Raw genomic sequence first — 23,847 nt, 5'->3', positions numbered from 1 at the left:
GGAATGAGCAAGAGTCCTGAGTCCTCAAGTCTCAAGTCAGCGCTGTTTCGCAGAAAAACAACATGGCGGACGTGAGGGGAGATTTAGCACAGGCAAGGATTTCAAGCGAACTATTCTGTGAGAATTCAAGGGATAGTTGTCTGCTGCCACTAACCATGTAAAAAATTGGAACATCTTTCTCTTTAAGATTGACTTCGGTGAAGGTTATGGATCTGAGTTTGATGAACAGGAAGCAGCTGAGAGGTGAGGTTTTCGAAACCGCTGTGTCTTTAAGTCCGGCAGCCGGACAGGTTTTTCAAAATACTCCGTCTCCGGTAGTCAAAATTATTTTTTTTAAAATTTCAGTTAATAATATCAAATTCTTGTTTATATAGCTGAAAACTTCACTATTTCCACGGTATACCGGGATTTATAACGTAGACTATTATAAAATGACCGGCAGTCAAAACGTTTAAATAGCACTTCGGTTAGCCTAAAAAGCACTCGGATTAGCCTGACTAGCACTCCGGTTAGCTTTCAATAATGCTAAGGGTAACTCTATAAATACTTTAAAAATTCCAAAAGTTGCCGGCCGGTTGCCTTGGCGCAGTGGTCATGGGTATCGCTTGCCATGCCGGCAACCCAGGTTTGATTCCTCTTGGAGTCGCCTGTCATAACTTTTTTTTTTACGTTGTCTTATTCTCAGTGCCAGACAGGGGTATTTTAAAAACACCTGTCCAGCTGCCGGTTATGTAGCCACAGTGTTTCGAAACAAACTTGTTTTTAGCAGTGACAACCCTAATAACAGCTGGGAAGGAGACTATTTTTTACAAGCTAAATTTTATTGTCAAAAAGCTATCTTGTGACATTTATTCTATATTGTTAAACAGAAAAAAGAGTTGGAGAGATGACGAACTCTCCGGGGTCAAAAGAAAGTCTAACACAACTGATGGTTTACCATCTAAGCGGATGGTTTCTAATGAATATAGCAGGTATGTCTTACAACACAAAAGAGCTTTCTTTTTTAACATGTTTAGATCTGTTTGGTTTATTAAATCATCACTGCATATTTTTAACACTACAGGGAGGAAGCAAAAAGCCAAAAATATGAATTCATTGCCTTGGATGCTGTATCTTTGTAAAGAATGTGGCAGATTGTGTCATGTTCTTGGCTCTATAACTTAAGCAAAGTTTATTGGATTATTTCTGTTTACTTCTGTGTTATTTTATCTCCTCATTAGCATATACTTATCAAAAATTAAACTTAGTCTGGCAAATGTATAGTCCCGATAAATCCAGTAATAGTGTCTGTGCCATGATTATACTGTTTATAAGGAGGTAAAGTCTGCATATGAACCAAGGCGCCCACCAGGCCGGAGCTTATCCTGGTTTCTGTAACATGAAGCAACTAGGAATATTTCTACTCCCCCCTGGATGGGATGCTAGTCCATCGCAGGGTTACCCCCAGCATTAAATTCGCCAGTACTCATTTGAACACCTGGGTGGAGGGAGGCACTGTGAGAGTAAAGTGTCTTGCCCAAGAACACAACACAATGTCCCCGGCCAGGGTTCGAACCCAGACCACTCAATCCAGAGTCGAGCACACTAACCTTGAGGCCACTGCTCCTCCACATACAGTTTGTATATTTGAAATATTTAACACAGGAGGAAGGGTAGTTTGATGGTTAGAGCATTGAACTCCAGATCAAATTGTGCAGGTTCAAGCCTTGGTCAGGGTCATTGTGTTTTGTTCTTGGGGATGACACTTTACTCACAGTGCCTCTTTTCAAGCAAGAGTAAATAATGGGTAGTAGCAGGCTTAATGCTAGGGGAAGTAGATAAAAACCAGCCTGATGGGCTACTAGGCTCAAACACAGGCTTGACTCACATAGTAAATATATGAAGTCGAAGTATCTTTAATACTGAACATGATCCTGTCGAAATGCATTTATATTAAAATAATTTTCAGATGGGAGTAAGGTTGCCACCGGACCATACAAATGTCATGATGAAATGACACAATTTTTTGTTTCATACTTACTGAGATTTCACATAGAATCGATCGCACAAAAAACTCAGTCGCAAATTTCTTCATCCAATCACAATCGCAAAACGACCTTCTCACACGTGGGAAAAGCATTTCATCCAATCAGAAATCAGCTGTCAAAATGAATCAGTCAGTTCGTAACACGTTCAATCTTCATACACAGAAGTTTGTAGCATTTCCACAAGTTTACTCCAGTTTTCTCTCAAATTAGCTATAAATCTCAGACACTGGCAGAAAGTTCAAACAGGTTTATTGCTTTAGATAAACCCATTAAAAAGTACATCCAGGAACAGCAGAACAAAAAGACTCGAGCAAAAACCCAACAAGACGTTAAGGTTAGCTTGCTTAGCGAATTCTTCAAACAGAATTAAGAGGCAAGAAAAGTTTTAAAGAAGACAGATATGCTGTGAGCATTATTGATGACAAAGATTTTTGCCAGGCAAGGAAATGTCTGGAAGCTCAAAGCAAACGACTTAAAAAAAGCAAGGCAAGGGAAACAATTCAAACGCAGCTGAAGTGTTGACTGATGATGATAAGTTTTTGAAGAAGCAACAAAGTGCTTGCACTCAGACAGAGTAAAAACATTACTTGACATTTGTTCTGCCAAATGAAGGATGAAAATCTGGTTGAGGGTGAAAATCTCAGTAAGTATAAAATAAACAAATTACATCAGCATGGAAAGTGCTTCATTCGGTATTAACCCACTCGTTTTTGTTTCAGAAAACTCACTCGTTCCTTTTTTGATACATCAACAACTTGTACATAAATACTGTACGCACGCACATTCCATGAAGTCATCTATATGTATTGCATTGTTTCAGGCTTTCTAGTTTTTCTTTAAATCAGAAGTGACCCTTTTGCAGTGATGTCTGCAGAGATTGCCATAGAGGAATTTTATAAACCCTTCTCATAAATGGCTGCCAACTTAAAATTCTTTTGTATGCGTTTAAATTACCCTTACTAACCTCGTTTCAGAGTAAAAATTCTTTTGAATTACCAACTTCAAAATGAGGTTGGTAAGGCTAATTTTAATACTTGCAAAAGAATTTATAATTGGCCGCCATTTATGAAAGTGGTCTATAGATTGAAATAAACAAGACTGTTGAATGTGATGTTGGTATAATTAATGAGGTTTTTTAGCCAAAATGCTTCAGATTGAATTTGCTGCACTGTTCACGTTCCTTGACATAACTTTAATACAATCAGTACTCAAAGCACAAGAAAATGATCAATGATTATATTTTGTATTATGGAAAAGGAATAGAGCAGTTCAAGAGAGACAGGTTAGTGAATCACTCATCAAACACTATCCAACATTAATTTTACAATAACTGCAGAAATTCTCGTGCACTCATTGGCTAATTGTCATTGTCAATAAGCGGACAGACACATGAATATATAACTTATGTGATGCACCAACAAGCGAGAGCAAACAATTTAAAAATTTGTTATCATAAAAAAACAAATTGACATCAGTTTTTCATGAGTCTGTCTTGTTATTGACAATGAATTTCATTGTAACATTGTCAAAATAGTCTGCGGATCCACTCAGCTATCGCCTTGTGGATCCACAGCTACTTTGACAATGTTATGATTAAATTCATTATAACAGGACAGACACATGAATAACTGATGTCAATTTGGTAAAGGGATAGTTTTACAGTGTAATGTCACATATTATGCTATAGCATAAGTATACAGTGCCTTAAACGTTTTTTATCATCCTTGTATTCTAGTGGTCACAGACTTTAATCTGTGCAAGCTGATTGAGTGACATCCAAAGTTTACAGATTTCAATGGACTTACACAGAAAATGCCAAATTTAGTGTTAAACATTTTACAGTGATACCCAGCCGAAAGGCCACCCCTTTAATTCGGCCAGATTTTTGGGCCTGTTCGTGACCATATTAACAGGGTTTCGCTGCATTCTTTGGTCCAAAGGACTTTTTCTGGACACATGTTCCATTTTGTAGGAATCTGATTGCTCCTTAGACTATGAACTTGAGTGATGGATGAAGTTAGAACAAACAAAAGAAGGAGTTCTAATGAGAAATATTCCCTCTATCACCATTTTTCTTGCAAGTCATTAGCTTTAACATTAGAAAAGGCTTCCTTGGCTAATGTCTCATGAATTATAGAATCGAATAAAGTGATAGTTTCCATGTGACTTGTACAAAGCTGTGAGACCATCCCTTCAATGAGAATGTATGAAAGACTATTTGTATTGCAGTTCTAATCTTCTTGATTTGCTTTGTTCATTAAATAAAAAAATAAAAGCTCGAGGGATAAAAGAGATTTGGACGTCATAAGAGAAGAGCACAGGTATGTCGATATTAAGATGGATGCCGCTCAAAGTTTGAGCAATAAGTGCAAAAATTATTTACTAAAAATCTACTCACAGTGTGGTAAGTTTTTGAATACTGTTTGAAACAACTCACTTAAGGTCATTCCTCTAAGTGACCCTGCAATTAAATTCTCAAGCATTCTCAAGAAAGTTAACGTCAAAGCTTGTAAGAATGCTTAAAGCGTGTGTTATTGTGTTTTCAACGAACACGAAACATCTGTTATAATTGAAATATGGATAACTTCAAGTTCAGTTTTCTCTCGCAGGGTCAGCTTTAGAGCTCAAGTCTCTATAAGTTCTTACTTAACTGTATTCAAAATATTACCATGTCAGGGGTTTTTTTGGTATCTTAATTTTTGCCATTGTTGCTCAAATGTTCTGCAGAAATCGTCTTGACTACTTTGTAATGTTTACTACTGACAAGTTGGGTGTGACAAGGGAATTGAGAGTTTCACGACAGTTTTATTTTGTTAAACTTGACCGTACTTAATAGTACATAACAAAATAATGTAATGACAAGGTCAAAGACAAAAAAAATGATTCCAATTATAATCGATGTTCAATATTTTGTTATTAGGCTTATTTTATGGGGTGGTTTTCAATGAAATTTGGAGATCTAATAGAATAGTTTGAAAGTGAGAACTTGGGGTTTCAAGAACAGTCTGGGTCAGAGTACTGTTTGGGGTTGCTGCATTGTGTTCTTGGAGGAGTCACTTAACTCTCACAGTGCCTCTGTCCACTCAAGAACCAAAAACTTCAAGATAATTTTTCACAAAAGTTATGTACATTTGTGTCTTCTTACTGTATGCTATGGAAACCAATCAGCTATTAATAATTATTACCAGTTGGATAGTGAAGTATGTGACAGATTTTGTATTCACTGATCAATCTCTTTGTTTACATGCAGATTTATTTGGAATGAAGATGATAATCCAGAGAGTACTTGGTATGTATGACTCTCCCCCATCCCAGGCAAGGGACTCCCATATGAAAAGACTGGGGATACTTGGAAATGGTACATATTGTAAATTCCTTATAACCCTTTACCCTGAAATGAAATACCAGTGGTAATGTGGTATAATTGATAAAGGAAGGGTTTACAAGTAGATTCTAGCAGTTCATCCCCACCTAGTCTTTCGGGGAAAGAATGGTTTCTCCAGGTAAACAGTGAATTCAAAGCATTTTAGTAGCTGCTAATGTTAATAGCAACTGTGCAGTGCAGTTCTATAGATGTTCACTGCCAAGTACTGAAAATCACTTCCAACTTTTATTTTTTCAGGGAAAAGCGTTTGGCTAAGAAGTATTATGACAAGTTGTTTAAAGAATATTGCATTTCTGATCTTAGTAGATACAAGGAAAACAAGGTGAACATATAAAAGGAGTGTTAAAACATTAATCAAATGTTTAATAACTTGCCATAGCAAACATTGGCAGGGGTCTTTAGGTTCATGATTTATGTCAGTAGCAGAGGAGATGCTATCAAGATAATGATTTAAAGTTTTTCCCTTACATTTTCTGGAAGCCCCCTTGATGTAATTGCCTACCCAGATTTCTTGTGACCAAGTCTCTTCAATATAACCAAAGGCAGTCTAATGAACATGTACTGAAACCAGAAATACTGGATAAAAAGCCAAACTCACTTACATATCACTATTCATGTACTGCCAACCGCTAATCACTAAAGGATGCCACTGACACAAATTGCCAATTACAGATGGTATAGTGCACAGATGACAAAATAATGGTCATTTGAGAGAGCACTTCTAACCAGGAGATAAAGGTTTATTTTTGATTACAGTGAGATGGTAACATTGCAACGTTTTTAAGAAAAAGTCATCATTAGAAAATAATATACAATTTCTGTCCTGTGGCACCACAGTTTACACGACCTCCAACTGTTCACATACATTTTACCTTTATGTCAACTGTACCCTGATGACTTAAAGGAAGCTTGCTTCAAAGCATGTTTGAATTGCTGATCAGTCATGAATGGCTGCCATTTTGAAAATTCATTTTGGGCATGCACTCTTTCATTACCTGCCACTTTTCTGACAGGAAATCACAGAATGCAAGTTAGAGTCAAATGACCAGATCTTACTTTTGGCCACAAGAGATCCAGAAATGAGATTACTTGACATTGTTCTTTTTAAAATTTTCCTGGCCCTCCTAGTGTAATATCATCCAACAACAGCAATGAAATGTCATGACCTCCCCTCACCCCTCCACTCCTGCCAATCAATCTTTTTTTCAAATTGTTGTTATACAATGATTGACATTGCATGTCTTGAAAAAATTAAGGATTTAACTGATCGATCAGAACATTTGAAGAATAATTATTTACTAGGATACACTTGTACGTCTATCAAATATGTTTGAGAAAATGATCTTGTCAGTCAAATTATGACGGTGGTCTTCAATAATAATCGTTATAAATTATTATTAATAATTACCTTGTTGCAAATGACAGGTGGCATTAAGGTGGAGAATTGAAAAAGAAGTAATTGAAGGAAAAGGTATGATTATTTTTAGTTGATGGATCTTAATTTTGCAATCAGCCTACTTTGTAATACAATAGTTATGTGATGATATCAGTGGACAGTAGTGACATATCAATGAGTTAAATTATCAACCATGGTACTCCCCATTCACACCAACTCTCCTGGATTATTTGCAAGTCTCTTGGATACAGACTAAAAAACAATTGTCATGTTACATCCCTACCTCCCCATTATGGCCACCTCTCTACAGCAGCCGCCTCTCTACAATGGCTACTTTCCTCTACCCCAAGGTAGCCATTGCAGAGAGATTCAACTGTACTTTTACATCAATAAAATCTATCCTTTTTAGGACAGTTCATGTGTGGTGATAAAAGATGTACAGAATCTGAGGGTCTTCGCAGCTGGGAGGCAAGTAGTATTATAATTTTGCTAATAACTCGGAATACAGTGAAACCTATATTAAGCAGACCCCATATTCAGCAGACACCCTCAATTAAGTGGACACCAGTTTGAGTCTCTGAATTTTCTTCCCACGTTTGCTGTAAAATAAACCTATATTCAGCAGACACCTCTGTTAAGCAGAGGTGGACACTGATATTAAGCCATTTTGTGACACAAAACCTCCAATAAGCGGATACTTCAAGGGCTTTTTACTTCTAAAAGATCAGCTCAGACTTCTTTAACATTGTTCACGGATGTCGTTTCAAAGCTAAGTAGATTATTCCAGATTAATGCATTGACTGACTGGACATTGTGCTATGAGCAGTCTTCGATCTTGCACTGCGTTACACTGTGTTATACTCTGTCACAAAAGGGTTAATATTTAACTATTATTGCCCAATAAATTAGAACCTGTTTAGAGCAGACACCCTGTATTAAGCAGACACTAGTGAGTTTCCCAAGGGTGTCCACTTAAATGCAGGTTTCACTGTATATCCATTTACTAGTCCTTTGATTTCTAAGTCTTAACAAACATGCTAGAAGTAATAATGCCAGAAATTCCCATCATATAAAAGTGCAGCTGATTTCAGATTCTCAAACTCTTAAATTTCTTTTCATCTTAATACTGGCTGTACTTTATATTTCAGTAACAAAGAATAGAAGTGCTTAATCTCTGGATTAAACTAATGGAAAATAATGGCAGTATCCAAACTGGAAATCTTACAACTAAGAAGCAACATTTCAATCTTTGATTAATATTCATTTGTTAATTATTTTGTATTTTGTTTTCAAGGTCAATTTTGCTTATGTGGAACATGGAGAAAAGAAAAATACTCTCATAAAACTAAGTATGTATGATAGGGATTTGTTCCCACTCTTACTTGTCTAACACTTTTTTTACGGTGAATAATAATAACCACACATTGTCACATTTTTTATAACATGTTATATTTATAACATTATAACAATAACAATAACATTATATTACTGTAAGTGTTTTAAATTTATGAATGGTGATTACATGGCATTGCCATTAACTATATTTTACCAAATTCATCTTGACACAGGGCTCTGTCCAGACTGTTCCTATAAACTTAACTATCACCACAAGTAAGTCAACTGAACTAGTATTAGAGCTATAATCATCATAAGGAGAATTCTACTAGTATACTAATGCAAATGCTGCAATCCGATTGGCTGAGCTACTCGTATACTATCAGCCATTAGAATGCAGTAGCTGTCAGTCGTCCACGAAATGCAACATTTTTATCATTTTTCCGAAGTTTTGGGATAAAGTGTAAATGTAAATGGATGATTAAATTCCTGATAAGACTAAAAGAAGTACAGAAACGGATTCTCCACTTTAAAAACTTGAAATTATTGAAAAACTGGTGCGTGCATGTGAACAACTGCAAATTTACCAAGGACAATTCAATACATGTGATTTTGTTAAAGCGTAAAGTTCAATAATGCGTCGAAAAATATTTGGAAACCATTATTTGCGTTAATTTAAGTTAGAATTCTACTTATTTAATAAACAATTAGATTATTCCATCTCGATTTCTATGAGGCGATATTTGATTTGGCCTTTGGCCTCATCAACTATCACCTCATAGAAATCTGGAGTTCATAATCTAATTGTTAATTAGAAGTCACCTCCCTTCCCATGTACAATTTGGATAACAAATTACAGCATGAAGTCTTTGCATGGTCATTGTGTGTTATTAAAAGTTCCAAATGAAATTGAACAGCGGAAGAGGGAGAAAGACAAGATTAAGCATGGAGTATGCTAACAATGTGACTAAGAGGCAACTTATTTTATTTGAAAAACTTTGCCATGTCTGCACACACTTATGACAGTCTATATACGACACAAATAACACAAACCTACAACTTGTTTCTGGTTGTTTTGTACAACACAAAAACTGTTGTTAGTAGGAGTTTGAAACAACAAATAATTTTATCATTGCCTCAGAGATAAAATTTAAATAAATAGTCTAAATGAGGAAACTAATCAACAATGATTTAGATAAACATATACAGGCAAAAACTAACGATAGACAAATCCGACGTTTTGGCGACATCTTGGCGCCATTGTCAAGGGAAACTAATTAAATATGCGATTTCAAGAGTAACTAAGAGTTCAGAGTTTCTAATTTGCATAAGTTAGACAAAGACTTTAGCGCGAACTGAGTCTGATTGTACATTTAAACACGGTCGTAATTGTTTAATGAGTAACATCTCATTAATGAGACAATCAAACTTGTTGTGGCATTTTTTCAACACGCTAAAACAATTGCGAAGGTCATCCGGAATCCTGCCTGCGTGTCTATTATCATAGTGATTGCGTATTGACAAGGTCTTGCTTCTATGTCCATCAACGCGTACGAACAGATGGCCACGGGTGTAACCGACATAACCAGCATCGCACTGGTCACACTTGAAGTTATACACAACGCATTGTTGATCAATGAGCTGAGGCTTAGGTTCGCTTGTCGGGAACTCCTGGGCAATCTTGTGGCTCGTAAACACCGGTTGAACACTAGTCTGCAGCTTCACACTGAGATCTTTCAACTGTGTCTTCACGATATTAGCAGACTCCTGGTCTTTAAAGGGTATGACAACCCGAGTAGTGTTTTCTGTCGTAGATCTGGACCGTAATGAGGGCTGGTCAGCGACTTTTAAATTTAGGAAGGTTTTGACAGTGGAGTCAACAAGGTGCTTGGGATATTTCAGTTTAGAGAAAACAGACTTCAGTCGTTCGCACTCCTCAGTGAAGTAGGACCATGACGAAGACAGGCGATGTGCGCGATCGAGCATAGTTGTCAATAGTCCGCGCTTGTACCTATTATCGACATGACTGTGGTAATGGAGAAGCAGACCACTGTTTGTTGGCTTCACAAACACTTTAGTTTCAATACGAGGCGCTCTGTTTAGGAGTTGAGTACCGAGAAAGGGAAGCATTCCATCATTTTCGACCTCCATAGTGAAGTTGATGGCGGGGTGAGCGTGGTTGAGGGTGTTAAGAAAGTCCCTAGCTGTAGACAAATCGGACATCACAGTGAATGTGTCGTCAACATATCGACGATAGTAAGGTGGCAGCTTGCCCTCAACATCTAATTTCTCTTCAATAGACGACATGAATACGTTGGCTAGCAAGGGCCCAAGGGGGGACCCCATCGCTACTCCGTTGATCTGTTCATACAGGGATCCATTAAATTGGAAAAGCTGCCCCTTGGTGGCCACACCCAAAAGATCAATAAGGTCTTGCTTTGAAATGTTCAAATCATACTCGGAATTAAACCAGTTGTTTCTAAAGGCTCTGTCTGCGAGAATCGTAATGGTTTCATCCAAAGGTACATTCGTGAACAAGGAGGACACATCATAGGACACCAGCAAGTCACCAGGTGTTATGTTGGTCTCGCGGTAGTTCGTTCACAAAATCGAAAATGTCCGTGACTGTGTACTGATTTAACGACAACAGTTTGAGCTTGTTTTCCAACCATTTCGCCAGAGCATAATTATACGTATTAGTCGCTGATAGGATTGGTCGCATATCACAAACATCTCCTCGCATGAGCTCAGTTTCTTTCAGAAATTGGTTCTCTGTCAAGGCTTAAAGTTCGCCATACCCCAGCATATCTCAAACATCGAGATTAAGGCGAGCTTTGAGAAGGCCTACTGGGACTTGGAACAGCATCTAAACAGTGAGAACTCTAAGGAACTGGCTGCCACAACATTAAAATCTATAGCTCTCAATTACATCAACCATAAAGGTCCGAGTCCTCCTAAACAGCTTTTGACAGCCATTAAACAACTAAAGTGCCGTGATGATATCGTCATAACAAAACCGGACAAAGGCTCAGGTGTCATTGTAATGGATAAGTCGGAATATATACATCTACTATCCGAAGCTTCTGTCAATGACACCAGCAAATTTCGTCCCATTCCTTCTGAACGACCAAAAACCCGAGGCAGACCACCCAAGCACTATCATCCGCTTTTAGCAAAGGAGGCTCTTGTACAATCTATCATCACAAGGATCCTCCCTCACACTGTGGCCCAGTCTCTTCGTCCGACTGGTTCTAGACTGGCACACCTGTACGGGTTACCGAAAACACACAAGGAGAAATTAGCCATGCGACCAATCCTATCAGCGACTAATACGTATAATTATGCTCTGGCGAAATGGTTGGACAACAAGCTCAAACCGTTGTTGTTAAATCAGTACACAGTCACGGACATTTTCGATTTTGTGAACGAACTACCGCGAGACCTCAACATAACACCTGGTGACTTGCTGGTGTCCTATGATGTGTCCTCCTTGTTCACGAATGTACCTTTGGATGAAACCATTACGATTCTCGCAGACAGAGCCTTTAGAAACAACTGGTTTAATTCCGAGTATGATTTGAACATTTCAAAGCAAGACCTTATTGATCTTTTGGGTGTGGCCACCAAGGGGCAGCTTTTCCAATTTAATGGATCCCTGTATGAACAGATCAACGGAGTAGCGATGGGGTCCCCCCTTGGGCCCTTGCTAGCCAACGTATTCATGTCGTCTATTGAAGAGAAATTAGATGTTGAGGGCAAGCTGCCACCTTACTATCGTCGATATGTTGACGACACATTCACTGTGATGTCCGATTTGTCTACAGCTAGGGACTTTCTTAACACCCTCAACCACGCTCACCCCGCCATCAACTTCACTATGGAGGTCGAAAATGATGGAATGCTTCCCTTTCTCGGTACTCAACTCCTAAACAGAGCGCCTCGTATTGAAACTAAAGTGTTTGTGAAGCCAACAAACAGTGGTCTGCTTCTCCATTACCACAGTCATGTCGATAATAGGTACAAGCGCGGACTATTGACAACTATGCTCGATCGCGCACATCGCCTGTCTTCGTCATGGTCCTACTTCACTGAGGAGTGCGAACGACTGAAGTCTGTTTTCTCTAAACTGAAATATCCCAAGCACCTTGTTGACTCCACTGTCAAAACCTTCCTAAATTTAAAAGTCGCTGACCAGCCCTCATTACGGTCCAGATCTACGACAGAAAACACTACTCGGGTTGTCATACCCTTTAAAGACCAGGAGTCTGCTAATATCGTGAAGACACAGTTGAAAGATCTCAGTGTGAAGCTGCAGACTAGTGTTCAACCGGTGTTTACGAGCCGCAAGATTGCCCAGGAGTTCCCGACAAGCGAACCTAAGCCTCAGCTCATTGATCAACAATGCGTTGTGTATAACTTCAAGTGTGACCAGTGCGATGCTGGTTATGTCGGTTACACCCGTGGCCATCTGTTCGTACGCGTTGATGGACATAGAAGCAAGACCTTGTCAATACGCAATCACTATGATAATAGACACGCAGGCAGGATTCCGGATGACCTTCGCAATTGTTTTAGCGTGTTGAAAAAATGCCACAACAAGTTTGATTGTCTCATTAATGAGATGTTACTCATTAAACAATTACGACCGTGTTTAAATGTACAATCAGACTCAGTTCGCGCTAAAGTCTTTGTCTAACTTATGCAAATTAGAAACTCTGAACTCTTAGTTACTCTTGAAATCGCATATTTAATTAGTTTCCCTTGACAATGGCACCAAGATGTCGCCGAAACGTCGGATTTGTCTATCGTTAGTTTTTGCCTGTATATGTAAATGAGGAAAGTATTCTTTTTCATAGTGTCATAGGCCATTAAATATGCAACCACATGAAATTGGTCCAATCTGCATTCATTGCCTACCTGTAATGCTAGGTAACAGCTAGGTTAACAACACGATTTTAAGTTGTCATATGTGAGAATGTTAATGGATGTGCTATGGGTTAAGTGGCATCAGGATATTCCATTCGTACATTAAAATATGTACAAAAATTAGTCGAGGTAGTCTACCATATCACTGTGTTTCTCACCTAACAACTAGCAGGGAAGATTGTGTGAACAAGGTCACATACTGTATGGCAATTGTATCTAGCCATATCAACTCCCTTACCAAATTCTTTGAATACAACTTTTAGGAAGAAACTTGCAAAACAGAAGAAAAAAGAAAAGAAAACATCAAAAAAGTCAAATTCATCAAAAAAGAAGCAGAAAAAGGAAAAGCATCACAGAAGTAATGACAACAACTCCTCAAGTTCTGCTGAAGATTCAGAAGATAATGACCATAACATTGAAGAGAGCAGTATGTATTTTTTTTTTTGTTCTCACTAGTATGGATGGTTAATTTCTTGTTACCTTAGTTTGAACAAAAATTTGTCCGAGTTGTGATGATCTGCTTGTCAACAGAATGCTGCTCTTGAGATTGGGTACCCTGTGTGTCAGAGTCCTGAAGAGATTTCCATTTGACCCAAAATTCTGGAACCCTCAAAATGGGGCTGAATAGTTCCAAGTAATTTTTGCAAATGTGGACATAGCTTGCAAGTTCGTCTTCTTTTCCAGAAATTTCAGAAAATGGTGTTCTATCGATCTCACCACTGGGAATGACCAAAACTTCAAACCTGCATTTTTTGATTTCAAGCTCTCCTGTTTTCTTTGCACAGTTTCCTACCTTGGGCGAATGCTATTTCAAGTCTCTAGATGGAATATTTGCCTCCTGTTGAGTTGGGTGAGGTTGATCCTGACCCCCACATCCATGTAAAAAATAAAAAAAACTTGGATTTTTTCACCTTTTAAAGCTGTCACACTCATTTTTGCTCCAAATGACAACTACAGCTGTAATTGAAGGTAATATGTGATTGCTAAGCAAAAAACATTGCAGATGCTGCAACCAGTGGATCATCCAAAGGTGTTGACCACAGTAAGTCTTCGTGCTCAGGAGAAGATATCTGGAAAGGCCCTGCAAAGGTTACTGTTGACAAAACAAGGTACATGCACTGCTCAAGCACAAAACACCTCTTGTTAAGGAAGTGTGACACTGTATGTCATGTGTTTCAATTTACTTTTTGCTACATTTGTGACTAGCCAGGGAAAACTTGCCTTGGCTAATATACTGCCCAGAGGTAACCTGTAGTGGCAGGTTTGGGCCAGTATGCTCCTGATGACTTTACCTCAAAGCTGTGGTAATCATGACACCCTATCAGATTGTAGAGTTACCCTTGGCTGGGGCTCTTGTCCTATGTCAGTGTCTCTCTTTCAATTCCCTGGGTGTGTAAAGAAATTGTTCAGAAAACTTAACAAAAATCTTGAGGAAAGCTGAACAGGCATGGATTCCTCTAGAGGAATCAGGCAATAATGCAGATGTAGCTGATTCATGCTATGGAAACCAGAGTAAACCACTGGTCGTATGGGCCACTAGACGGCCCACTAGACAATACTGATTTGCGAAAGTCTCTAAAGCTCTGCATATTGATTTGGCATAAATTTATACAATGTATATGGACAAGCTGATCGCACCTGCACAAAGTTTTTCATACATGCATTTGTGGTCCTTAGGGAGAGGGGGAATTCAGAGCCAACTTAATATTTTGAAAATTTAAAAGGGCCTCTGAGCTTCCCGAGAGATTGTTTTCTAACTTTGCAAAAAGTTGTATCTTGACTTGTATCTATGCCTATAGCCTGCGAATGTAGACGTATTTCCAGTTGTCACTTGTCTCCACTGAAAAATAACGTCTGCGAACCCGAACCAGGAAATGATCTCTGTGACGTAATGACAAAAAAATAACTCGAAAACGGGAATTTTTAGCAGAGATTTTCTTTTAAGGTTTCTGGTATGGAACCTCTTCAAATATTCCTAAGACTCCATGGCAGTAAGTTAAACCACAAATTAATTAGATTAGACTTTGAGGCAACACAGTGGGTCTTTCATTTTGAAAGAGATTTCTTGGGTGGTTCAAAGAGCTTTTTCTGTAACTGACTTTTATAAACTCTCAGGCATTGGGAAGGGTAATAATGACAAGGAAACATCACAAACTCTGCAGATTTCATGGTATCTTATAAAATTTAAACAGTTTTTTATGTGTCTGGTTGTTTCAAGTCTCAAGTTAGGTAACGCTGTTTGCCATCTATAATGTCTCCTCGTTTATATGGGTTTTGATATCGATATTAATTTGAAGTGGTTTTGTGGAATGTCAAAATCAAAAAACCTATGATCATTGCTGGCAACAAAATAAGACCATGCTAAATTGATTCTTTTGTTTTCCTCGTACAGGTATACAACACGATACCCTTGTTTTCTCGAGAACATAGGGGCATTGTCCTTTTTCTTCATTGCTGGAGGTAACTGGCATAAAATTAAATATCTGGTGAAAAATGGAAGAAGAACAATCTTTTCCTCAAAATGCTATAATTTATCATTTCACGGATTAACAAAAACTAATCTAACTATCGGATAGTCACGTCTGACATGTCGAATCACGGAAAAGTGCGTTCTTATTCTGTTGCCACCTTTGCCGTTTACAATAAAACCACTTCAAATTAATACAGAATGATATCAATCAATACAACTGAGAAGTGTGTTAACGAGAACCTGCAGTACAAACTATTTTCAACGACTGACTGTGGAAAGCTGGTACACTCACTTGGAACAAACGCCTCTTAAAAGATGTCAACAATTACCAACACCTTACAAAAGACTTTATCCATGACGTAAACGAAACGGACAAACGGACCTCTAACAGGCCAACTTAGTTTGACTAACAATATAGATGGGCCTCAAACAGGCCAATTTGACTGATGACACACTTTACATGAGTCTTACTGCCAGTACCATCATGGCTAAACTGACCAATCACTTTCAACGGACCAGACTTATAACACCATCGACTGGCAAACACTATTCACTTAACTCTGAGGATGACTTCTGCTCAGGTTGTCAAAACGTCAGTCACCAACAACAGTTCTGTTCAGAACTACCCTCACCCAGACAATCAATGATCACCAATACGAACTAAAGAACGTTTTGTAAGTTACACCTACGGTGAAACAAATTTAAACTTTTTTTGCGTTGCACATCGTAACCAAACAAACTTGTTGGATTAACCTCATCATAACTGTTAAGAGTCCAGTGAGTGCTGCTACACCCACAGGCTTTTAATTCACAAAAAAAACTCCTATACGCCTTGCATGCCTATGTTTATATTAAGCTTGATTTAAGTGTTTTAATATGTTATTTATAGGTTTTTATATGTAGCTATAGTTTTTGGTGCAGAGTGCACTACTGGGATGGTTATGGGAGCTGCCTGCCGCTAAGGAACTAATGCACTACGGCGCTAAGGTGTAAACTTTAATGTTTGTTTAATTAATTAATTTCAATTAATTAATTAGTCTAGAGGCAACGAAGTAGTGGGGGTAGGGTGGGAAAGGTGCATGTGTACTCTACGTAGAACAAATTTCATCGCCGTCACTTAGCTTTGAACATCGCAAAGCTATATATATGTTTCAGGTAACCCCTTGCTCTCCTTGTGGTACCATTCTCCTTAGAACAAAACTAATTTGCCCTAAACGCATACGTAGATTAGTTAGCGTTCGTGGCTTCTATATTAGGCGAAGGATACATTGCATACGGAATCACGCACAAATGTTGAGTGGTTTTCCTTATGGTAGAGCTCAACATGTAAGACGCATGCGTTCTAGCATCGTTAGTGTTATACACTATCTTTCCACGCGGTATTTTATATATCATGTCATGTGACCAAGGACGGCAGTTATTTTTCAGGTAGCGCCAATTGTCCCTTTTTATTACAAAAGTGAAACGTTACTGTGGCTGCGTAGCTTTCAGAATTACACACAGGTCGGTTCAACAAATATCATCTGCTTTTTTCAATCTACAATAGTGTGCATGTCAGGGTTCAAATGTATTGCTTCTCCTTAGCGGCTTGTTTATTTCTTGCCTTAATTGTGTCTGTAAGAGAGACCAAAAAGTTCCCAAGTTAGTGGCTTTAATACTCCGCAAATTGTAAATTTGTAACAAAAGAAACCAGGAAAATGCTCAAATATTGCTGCAGACACCGTGGCACCTAATGAAAGCGCAAATTAATTTAATCAGCTTTTCAGGAGACTCATTCATATTGGCCAAGTAGCGCTGTTTATCTTCAATACTTTTCGTTGAAATGCTTCTCAGCCATCAATATCGTTGTGTGTTAATTTTGAATTGTATTATCGTTAACAACAAAGGTGGCAACAGAAAAAGAAAGTGGTATTTCGTGACTATCTGATAACTGAATTAGTTCTTGTTCATCGGTAAAAATTTGCATTGTTAGTAAAACAACATCGTTCCTGTTCCGTTTCTTCATCACTACATCAGATATTTAACTTTCTTTCATTTATCTCCAAAAAACAAGGACATCTTCCATATGTTTTGGAGAAAACAAGGGTTTCATATTACATGCCTTTGCGAGGAAAACAAAAGTATCAAGTTACAAAGTTGGCGTGAAGAGCTAAATTGTCACGTTTGCTGCTTCAGCGTATTATTGAATTTAAAATGAACGAAAATCAACGTAAAACACCAGTAGTAATTAATTTGTGCGTAATTTTTGGACCTTGAATGAAAATGTAACCTTGAAACATACACACTGCAAAGGGGAAAAGCCGTAGCAGACTACCAAGGTAGACACAAACCGGAAGTGAACCGGGCAGGGGTGAGTACTTATGGGACTTCTGTACTAGAGCTATCAGTTGCGCTCTGCACTATCTGAGATTGTCTCACTAGTTTGATTATTTGAGGGCCACAAGTTTATTAGCTTTTAGCTATTTAGTGTCACCCTCACTAAATAAAGTGTTAACTTCCTTCCTTACTTACTATAATTGGGGATTTGCATTTGTTTGATATCAATATTGTAGCATCACTTATCGATCCATCATAGTCTAACTGCTGGAAAGTGCTGGATTGATATAAAAGGAAACCATTATTTAAGCACAGTAACTTAGATCAAAAATTATTAGTAGTAAATATGAAATACATGTATTATTGTAAATATCTATGTACAAAATAGAAAGTATGATCATTTAGAGAGATTAAAAGATTCTATTTTGTTTTCAAAGCTCTCATGGTTTTTTCACATTTCATTTCTTCTGGGAGAGCTTTCCAAATGCATAATGACGTGAGGCACAAATTAAACAACTTCTACAGTAACTGAACATCACAAGTCTCTAGGCCTACTTTTGTTAATGACATAAAATACAAACAGTTCTGTCATGTGAAAAAGTCATACTGTTAAATATGCATTTGAGCCCTTGGTGATTTTGGATTTGTTCTTTATTCACAGGGAGGAGGAATTTGAAGAGTACTTCCAAGACATGTTTCTTTGACTTGTTACTTAAAAATAAATTATCACATTCAAGTGAAAACAGCTCTAAAAACTGACAAAAATTCAATCTCTACTACTGAATTTGAGCCTGATACAAGCATTAAGATGCACCATATCACAGTAACAACAGAGATCATTCGGTAGGCTCACTTACATCACTGGCTTTACTGTGTTCATAAATGTCATAACCTGCTTCAAATGGAATAGGAATACTAACAGGCCATGCCTGCATTCGAGGATACACACTTGGTTTTCCTTTAACTACAGTTGAACAGTATCTTTCCCAATCCACTGGGCCATGGTTTGTAAACTCGTGTCCTCCAACACCCAGTAAGGGCCAATTATCCGCAGAACTGTAACTAAGACATAGCAAACGACGGGAACGGCTTGAATGGTTTGCTGAAGAACCATGCACTGTGAAGGCATGATGAAATGACACTCCTCCAGCAGGAACCTCAAGATGGACTGTAGAACTGGGATCTAATGCTGGGTCTGTTATAGCTGATACAAACGCGCCATCTTGGAAGTGCGAGTACAGAGGACCTTTGTTGGAGCCAGGAATAACTTGAAGGCATCCTATTTACATGAAAAGAAAGGGATTGGTAACAATTTATAAGCACTGTTCAAGTTTTTATAAATCACTGGAAGAGAATTGTTGACAGTATATGTTCCCCCCCCCCCCCCCCTCCACAGAGGGTGGGGGGTACTTTACAAAGGTTTGAATTTGGAGGTTCAGTCCCGGGGTCCAACCCTTACCCTTTTGTATAGCATTTTGACAGAAAAGGTACCCCTTTCGTATAACTTAAATTAAAACGAGCAGCTCCAAACAGAAAGTGCAAAGTCAGCAAGCTTCACTTTTTATAAATAGGTGAACACGTGTTCATGAAAAATAATGACTTAGATATTGGCGTTCTCCAAAAGTATATTTGTGCTATCCTCCTATCCAAATGCTTGTTGTTGTCCTTCTGTTGAGAATGCAAAAGTCAGTCAAAAAGTTTATATAAATTATACCAAAACAATTCCTTATAGAATTCTTCTTAATTAGCTTTATGTATACATTTTTAATGCAGTTCTTATTTTTTTGCTTGTAAACTTTTAATATTTCATTTATGGACTTTGATGTTATTTTAGCTTTTGTATTTTAATTTCATGGAGGACCCGCCTGAAAACTGTTCTCCTCAAAAAGCTGAAATTGCACTCGCCAAAGCGGCTTGTGTAATTTCAGCTTTTTGAAAAACTCACTCGCGCAAATTTATTCCAAATTGAACTTGAAACCATACAATTACCTATACTTAGCAAAATTTCCATACCATAGACAAAAAAGTCCATTTTAAACTTGTCCACAGTGTTCCGTAGTACGGTTTTGGTTTACATGTATTCAGGAGGACCTTTGATTCAGACCTTCTTGCTACCCGAAGGACAATACCATTGCTTCTGAGTCATTATCTCTCTCTTAACCATTAGTCAAGTCTTCTCGATTCTTAATTCTTTACCATTTCAAACTCTTAAAAGGTATGTTTTGGTACTAAGTACAGAATTTTGCCATCTAGAAGATACCCATGACACGCGACTCAATGTTTGATGCAAAAAAAACTTTTCTCTACCCCCTAGAATATGCAAAGGACCAAAACACAGTAGGTTCCAAAGAAATCTCTGGGGAGTGGGAAAGAGGCAATTTCTTAGTTTTTTCAAAGAGCCACTTGCCTCACCGAACCTGCAAGGGAGGTTATATGCACCCCCAGCTACCCCTATATGAAGTCACGGAGTTAACAATGAAAAGTTTATTAATAACAGATTTCTGTTACGGTGTGTTAGTTTGTTGTAATATTGTGTCCAGCTGACAAATTTATGGACATCTGAAGGGCATGTTTTCGATCAGGAACTAGCATTTCGCTTACTTGGAGTACTTTTCCCAATATTCTAACCCCAATAGTCCTCTGTCCTACAGACTTCGCACTAAGAAGGTACCCTTTCACATACTTTCGTAACTGGCTCATGTAGTGCCCAATAAATTACGTGATAAAGCCGTAAGGTGCGTCTGCTCAAAATAGTTTAATTAAAAGCCCCTTTAAAGTATTTTCAACGCAAATATTAGTGAAATTAATAAATGACATTTCAACATCGTCAGATGTCATTGTCAAGTAAATGTGTAGGTTAGTTTTTGCATTATAAATAGATCTACAATTATGCGCATAAGGTGGCAAAATGCGGTTAGTGACAAGAAAACAAGAAAAAGTGACTATTATTTAATAAACTATGTTAATGAAACAAACAATGTTGCTCTTATTGAGTTTGACTGAGTATTTAGTTCTCTGATATATAACATTTCATATATTTCACTTCTTTGATATGTATCATTTCCATTGCCACCTTATGCACATAATTGTAGATCTATTTAAGCTTATAATGAAAAAACTAACCTAAACATTTACTTGACAATGATATCCAACAATGTTGAAATGTGATTTATTAATTTTTCCCTAATTTTGTGTCAAAAACATTCCCTCAAGCCTTACTTATTCAATCCCTTTAACATAACTACCGTAAATGATAACAGATTTCCCTACCCTTTCATATACCTCAGCTTGTGAAATCCCTATCCTTTAATATACCTGAGACCTGAGAACGGTACCCGTTTTGGGCAGAGCCTCCCTGAATAGGCCTTATAGGGGATATCCCCCGGCCCTTTGTGAAAACCACTCTATGCTTTTATCTGAGGATAAAAATAACAAACTTACCATTCTCCTTAGTGGAATCATCAATGGCAATGCAGACTGTGACCAAACTGTCATTTGTGTAAGGATAAAATGTCCAATCCTGATGCCATCTGATCAGTGAACTACTGCTTTGTGGTGGTTTCATGTTGACTTTCTCTTGGTTTATGTAACGGACCGATGGACCAATCTAATGGAGAATTTTTTTTGTGTGTGTGTGTGTGTGAAAGGCCCTGACATCTTGTTACTACAAACAATTTTTCTGCTAAATATTAGTAATAATAATTATAGAGTAAGATGTGCCATTAATATTGCAACAGTTCAATCCAACTCACTACAAGCCCTGTGAGCAACATATATAACATTACCAATAATGGGACAGACAGCAGCTGGAACTGGAGGCCCGTGTCCCCCAGAAAAGAGTAATGAACCCCTGACAAGGATAGTTAAGGGTTAATAGCTACCTGGACACAGAGGTTAAAAATATGTTTAAGGGGGCTTTTTAATTAAGTCTTACCAGATCAGAAACAATTTCTACCAGCTTAGGATCACATATAGTATCTTTGAATAGTTTGCTGTGGTTTGATATGCAACGCAGCCTCAGTAAGATAGGTTTCTCTGCAGTGTGAAGAGGGTCCACATGGGTTGGCTCTTCCTGCCTAGATGTACGTTTTCTCAGTGGTCAGCAGGAAAGCTAGCAAGATACCGTAAATTGTTTCTACTTAGTGACGCATTGCTATGCTACTCTGCTTTAACAATATCTCAGTGCGTTGGCCGAGTTTTCAATATAAATTTGAAGAAACGTTCCTCTCAATACGCTCCTGTTGAAAATGATACCGAGTTTTCAATTTTAATTTTAAAAAGAGTTCATGTTGGTATGTTCCTGCTACTTGATGAAGATTCTACTGGTTTTGTTTTAACACAGCGCAACATGAACTCACGAAGCATGACTTGACATTTACAACGCTTCGTGGCATAAGCGATACCTTCTCTTGTTGTAAAGCTAGAGTGCCTTAAATCAAGCGACCGTACGGTAACTTTCACCTGACTGTTTTCGGTGGGGTGGGGACTGAGTAGGCTGGTTACTTTCGGAGGGCTCGTTACTTTCGGGAAGGTCGCTACTTTCGGGATTTATTAGCGACCACAATTTTATGACGTTACTTTCGGGGATCGTTGCTTTCGGACGTTTACGGTAACTAACCGGTGGGTTTCTTCTTAGCTCCCCGTGTAATTTAGTTTCCATCAAGAGAGGGAGTTGCCGATTACAAATTATAAAAAGTTGAAACTATTGGCCAATTTTATCAAGTCTTTGAATTCAATCTATGATATATCTTCTTTGCTATGGCCGTATAAAAATATTTTTTATCATCATCTCGGCAACCAAACTTTTCCTTAAGTATTTCGGTTTCTGACGACTGTTAAAGAAATAACAAACTTTCGAAATGTACTGTGTTGCGCCAAACTACTCCCGGTCAATGATTTCCATTGCAAATTATTGAAAGTGCACGTGCTGATGCTGATAATTATTCATCTCGTGTTCAGTTATTCGCCAACTCCGTCGTTGGTTCTTGTCAGTTCTGTCCTCATTTCTACAAAAAAAGAGAATTTAAGCCTGTTAAACTGATGGTTATGATGTTACTACAAAAAGAGAGAGATGCTCCATAGCCAGATAACGATTATTGGACCAAAACAACGATCTATTTGACGTGAAGACAGGTACGCGTGCTTAATCCTGGAGGTTCAGTCGAGCTTGAATGTAGCTGCTACGTCTTTGGATGATATTTATCAGGTTGGTAGAACTATGCAAACCACTTTTGAATCAGTTGCTATATAGGTCTAGATAGCAGCAGACATGTAAATATTTTAAGGAAAACGACCAATTTTTTAAGTTTGCAAGACATGTTTCGACAGAGCTTCTGTCATCTTCAGTTGAATGAATGATTACAAAGCAAGTTGAATAATAAGTAGGCAAAAATGCTAATTAAGACAAATAGTAACAACAAGAACGTGAAAAGGTGTAAGTTAAAAGGATAATTTTAGATTTACATGGTGTAATTGCTGATTGAGGGAAGGTAGTTCTTTTTGAATATGAATAGCCTCCTTTATCTTGAGTTGAAAGCTGGTAGTGGCGTGATCTAAAATATGAAAGCAGTCTATTGAACACAATGAGCGACAACGTTCAGAATTCTGAAGATGTTTGAAGATGTGAGAGGCCCTATCAACGGCTAAGTGCTCACGTACGCGTGTGGAAAAATGTCGGGAGGTTTCGCCGACATAACAGGCATTACAGCCCGCACATGTAAACTTATAAACCACACGTGAACGAAGCCCGTCGGGGATAGGGTCTTTCACACCAAAAAGGTTACCTATCTTGAAGGAAGAAAAAACTAATTTTCACTCGGAGCACGATGCTGTTATATTTTTTGACTACATTAACTCTAGGTACCCCAACATAAGGTTTACTATGGAAAAAGAACTTAATCGCAAATTACCCTTTCTAGATGTTCTTATTGATAATAGTGACACTAATTCCTTCCTAACTAGGGTTTACCGTAAGAAAACCTTTACTGGGTTA

At 38.0% G+C, this 23,847-nt stretch overlaps 3 protein-coding genes and 1 pseudogene across 3 annotated transcripts; 2 read left to right on the top strand and 2 right to left on the bottom strand.

The window, feature by feature from the left end:
* The first annotated feature begins 1 nt into the window (after position 1).
* On the top strand, positions 2-20,366 carry LOC110045744 (protein FRA10AC1-like). The gene is made up of 15 exons (XM_089293155.1): positions 2-92; positions 188-243; positions 870-971; positions 1,064-1,109; positions 3,233-3,309; positions 4,304-4,348; positions 5,278-5,316; positions 5,650-5,734; positions 6,838-6,883; positions 7,218-7,276; positions 8,103-8,157; positions 8,377-8,419; positions 13,333-13,496; positions 14,073-14,178; positions 18,517-20,366. Exons 1-15 carry the CDS (start codon positions 63-65, stop codon positions 18,557-18,559), a joined length of 996 nt encoding a protein of 331 aa, XP_089149281.1. The 5' UTR covers positions 2-62; the 3' UTR covers positions 18,560-20,366.
* On the bottom strand, positions 9,461-10,886 carry LOC149118282 (uncharacterized; annotated as a pseudogene).
* LOC149118281 (uncharacterized) lies at positions 11,172-13,427 on the top strand. The gene has a single exon (XM_089293150.1). It carries the CDS (start codon positions 11,187-11,189, stop codon positions 12,837-12,839), a length of 1,653 nt encoding a protein of 550 aa, XP_089149276.1. The 5' UTR covers positions 11,172-11,186; the 3' UTR covers positions 12,840-13,427.
* Positions 18,256-22,230, bottom strand: LOC110045741 (uncharacterized). Its single transcript, XM_089283897.1, has 4 exons — positions 22,214-22,230; positions 21,790-21,931; positions 21,297-21,462; positions 18,256-19,134 (listed from the first exon to the last, which is right to left on the bottom strand). Exons 1-4 carry the CDS (start codon positions 22,228-22,230, stop codon positions 18,692-18,694), a joined length of 768 nt encoding a protein of 255 aa, XP_089140023.1. The 3' UTR covers positions 18,256-18,691.
* Positions 22,231-23,847: the final 1,617 nt, after the last annotated feature.

This window comes from Orbicella faveolata, unplaced genomic scaffold, assembly GCF_042242905.1.
Source record: "Orbicella faveolata isolate gen_17 unplaced genomic scaffold, um_ofav_v1 contig_1, whole genome shotgun sequence".
NCBI lineage: Eukaryota > Metazoa > Cnidaria > Anthozoa > Scleractinia > Merulinidae > Orbicella > Orbicella faveolata.
Note: the sequence above shows the minus strand (reverse complement) of the source record. Positions and strands in the feature narration are given on the sequence as shown.

What these genes read in the sequence shown, in the direction of transcription:
- LOC110045741 (XM_089283897.1), bottom strand. An exon ending in TAGAAATTGTTTCTGATCTG is followed by an intron (nt 21,463 to 21,789) that starts GTAAGACTTAAT and finishes ATTCTCCATTAG; the next exon opens with ATTGGTCCATCGGTCCGTTA. An exon ending in TGATTCCACTAAGGAGAATG is followed by an intron (nt 19,135 to 21,296) that starts GTAAGTTTGTTA and finishes TCATGTAAATAG; the next exon opens with GATGCCTTCAAGTTATTCCT.
- LOC110045744 (XM_089293155.1), top strand. Translation starts at nt 63, where the DNA reads ATGGCGGACGTGAGGGGAGATTTAGCACAG. An exon ending in GATAATCCAGAGAGTACTTG is followed by an intron (nt 5,317 to 5,649) that starts GTATGTATGACT and finishes TTATTTTTTCAG; the next exon opens with GGAAAAGCGTTTGGCTAAGA. An exon ending in GTAGATACAAGGAAAACAAG is followed by an intron (nt 5,735 to 6,837) that starts GTGAACATATAA and finishes TGCAAATGACAG; the next exon opens with GTGGCATTAAGGTGGAGAAT.
- LOC149118281 (XM_089293150.1), top strand. Translation starts at nt 11,187, where the DNA reads ATGGATAAGTCGGAATATATACATCTACTATCCGAAGCTTCTGTCAAT.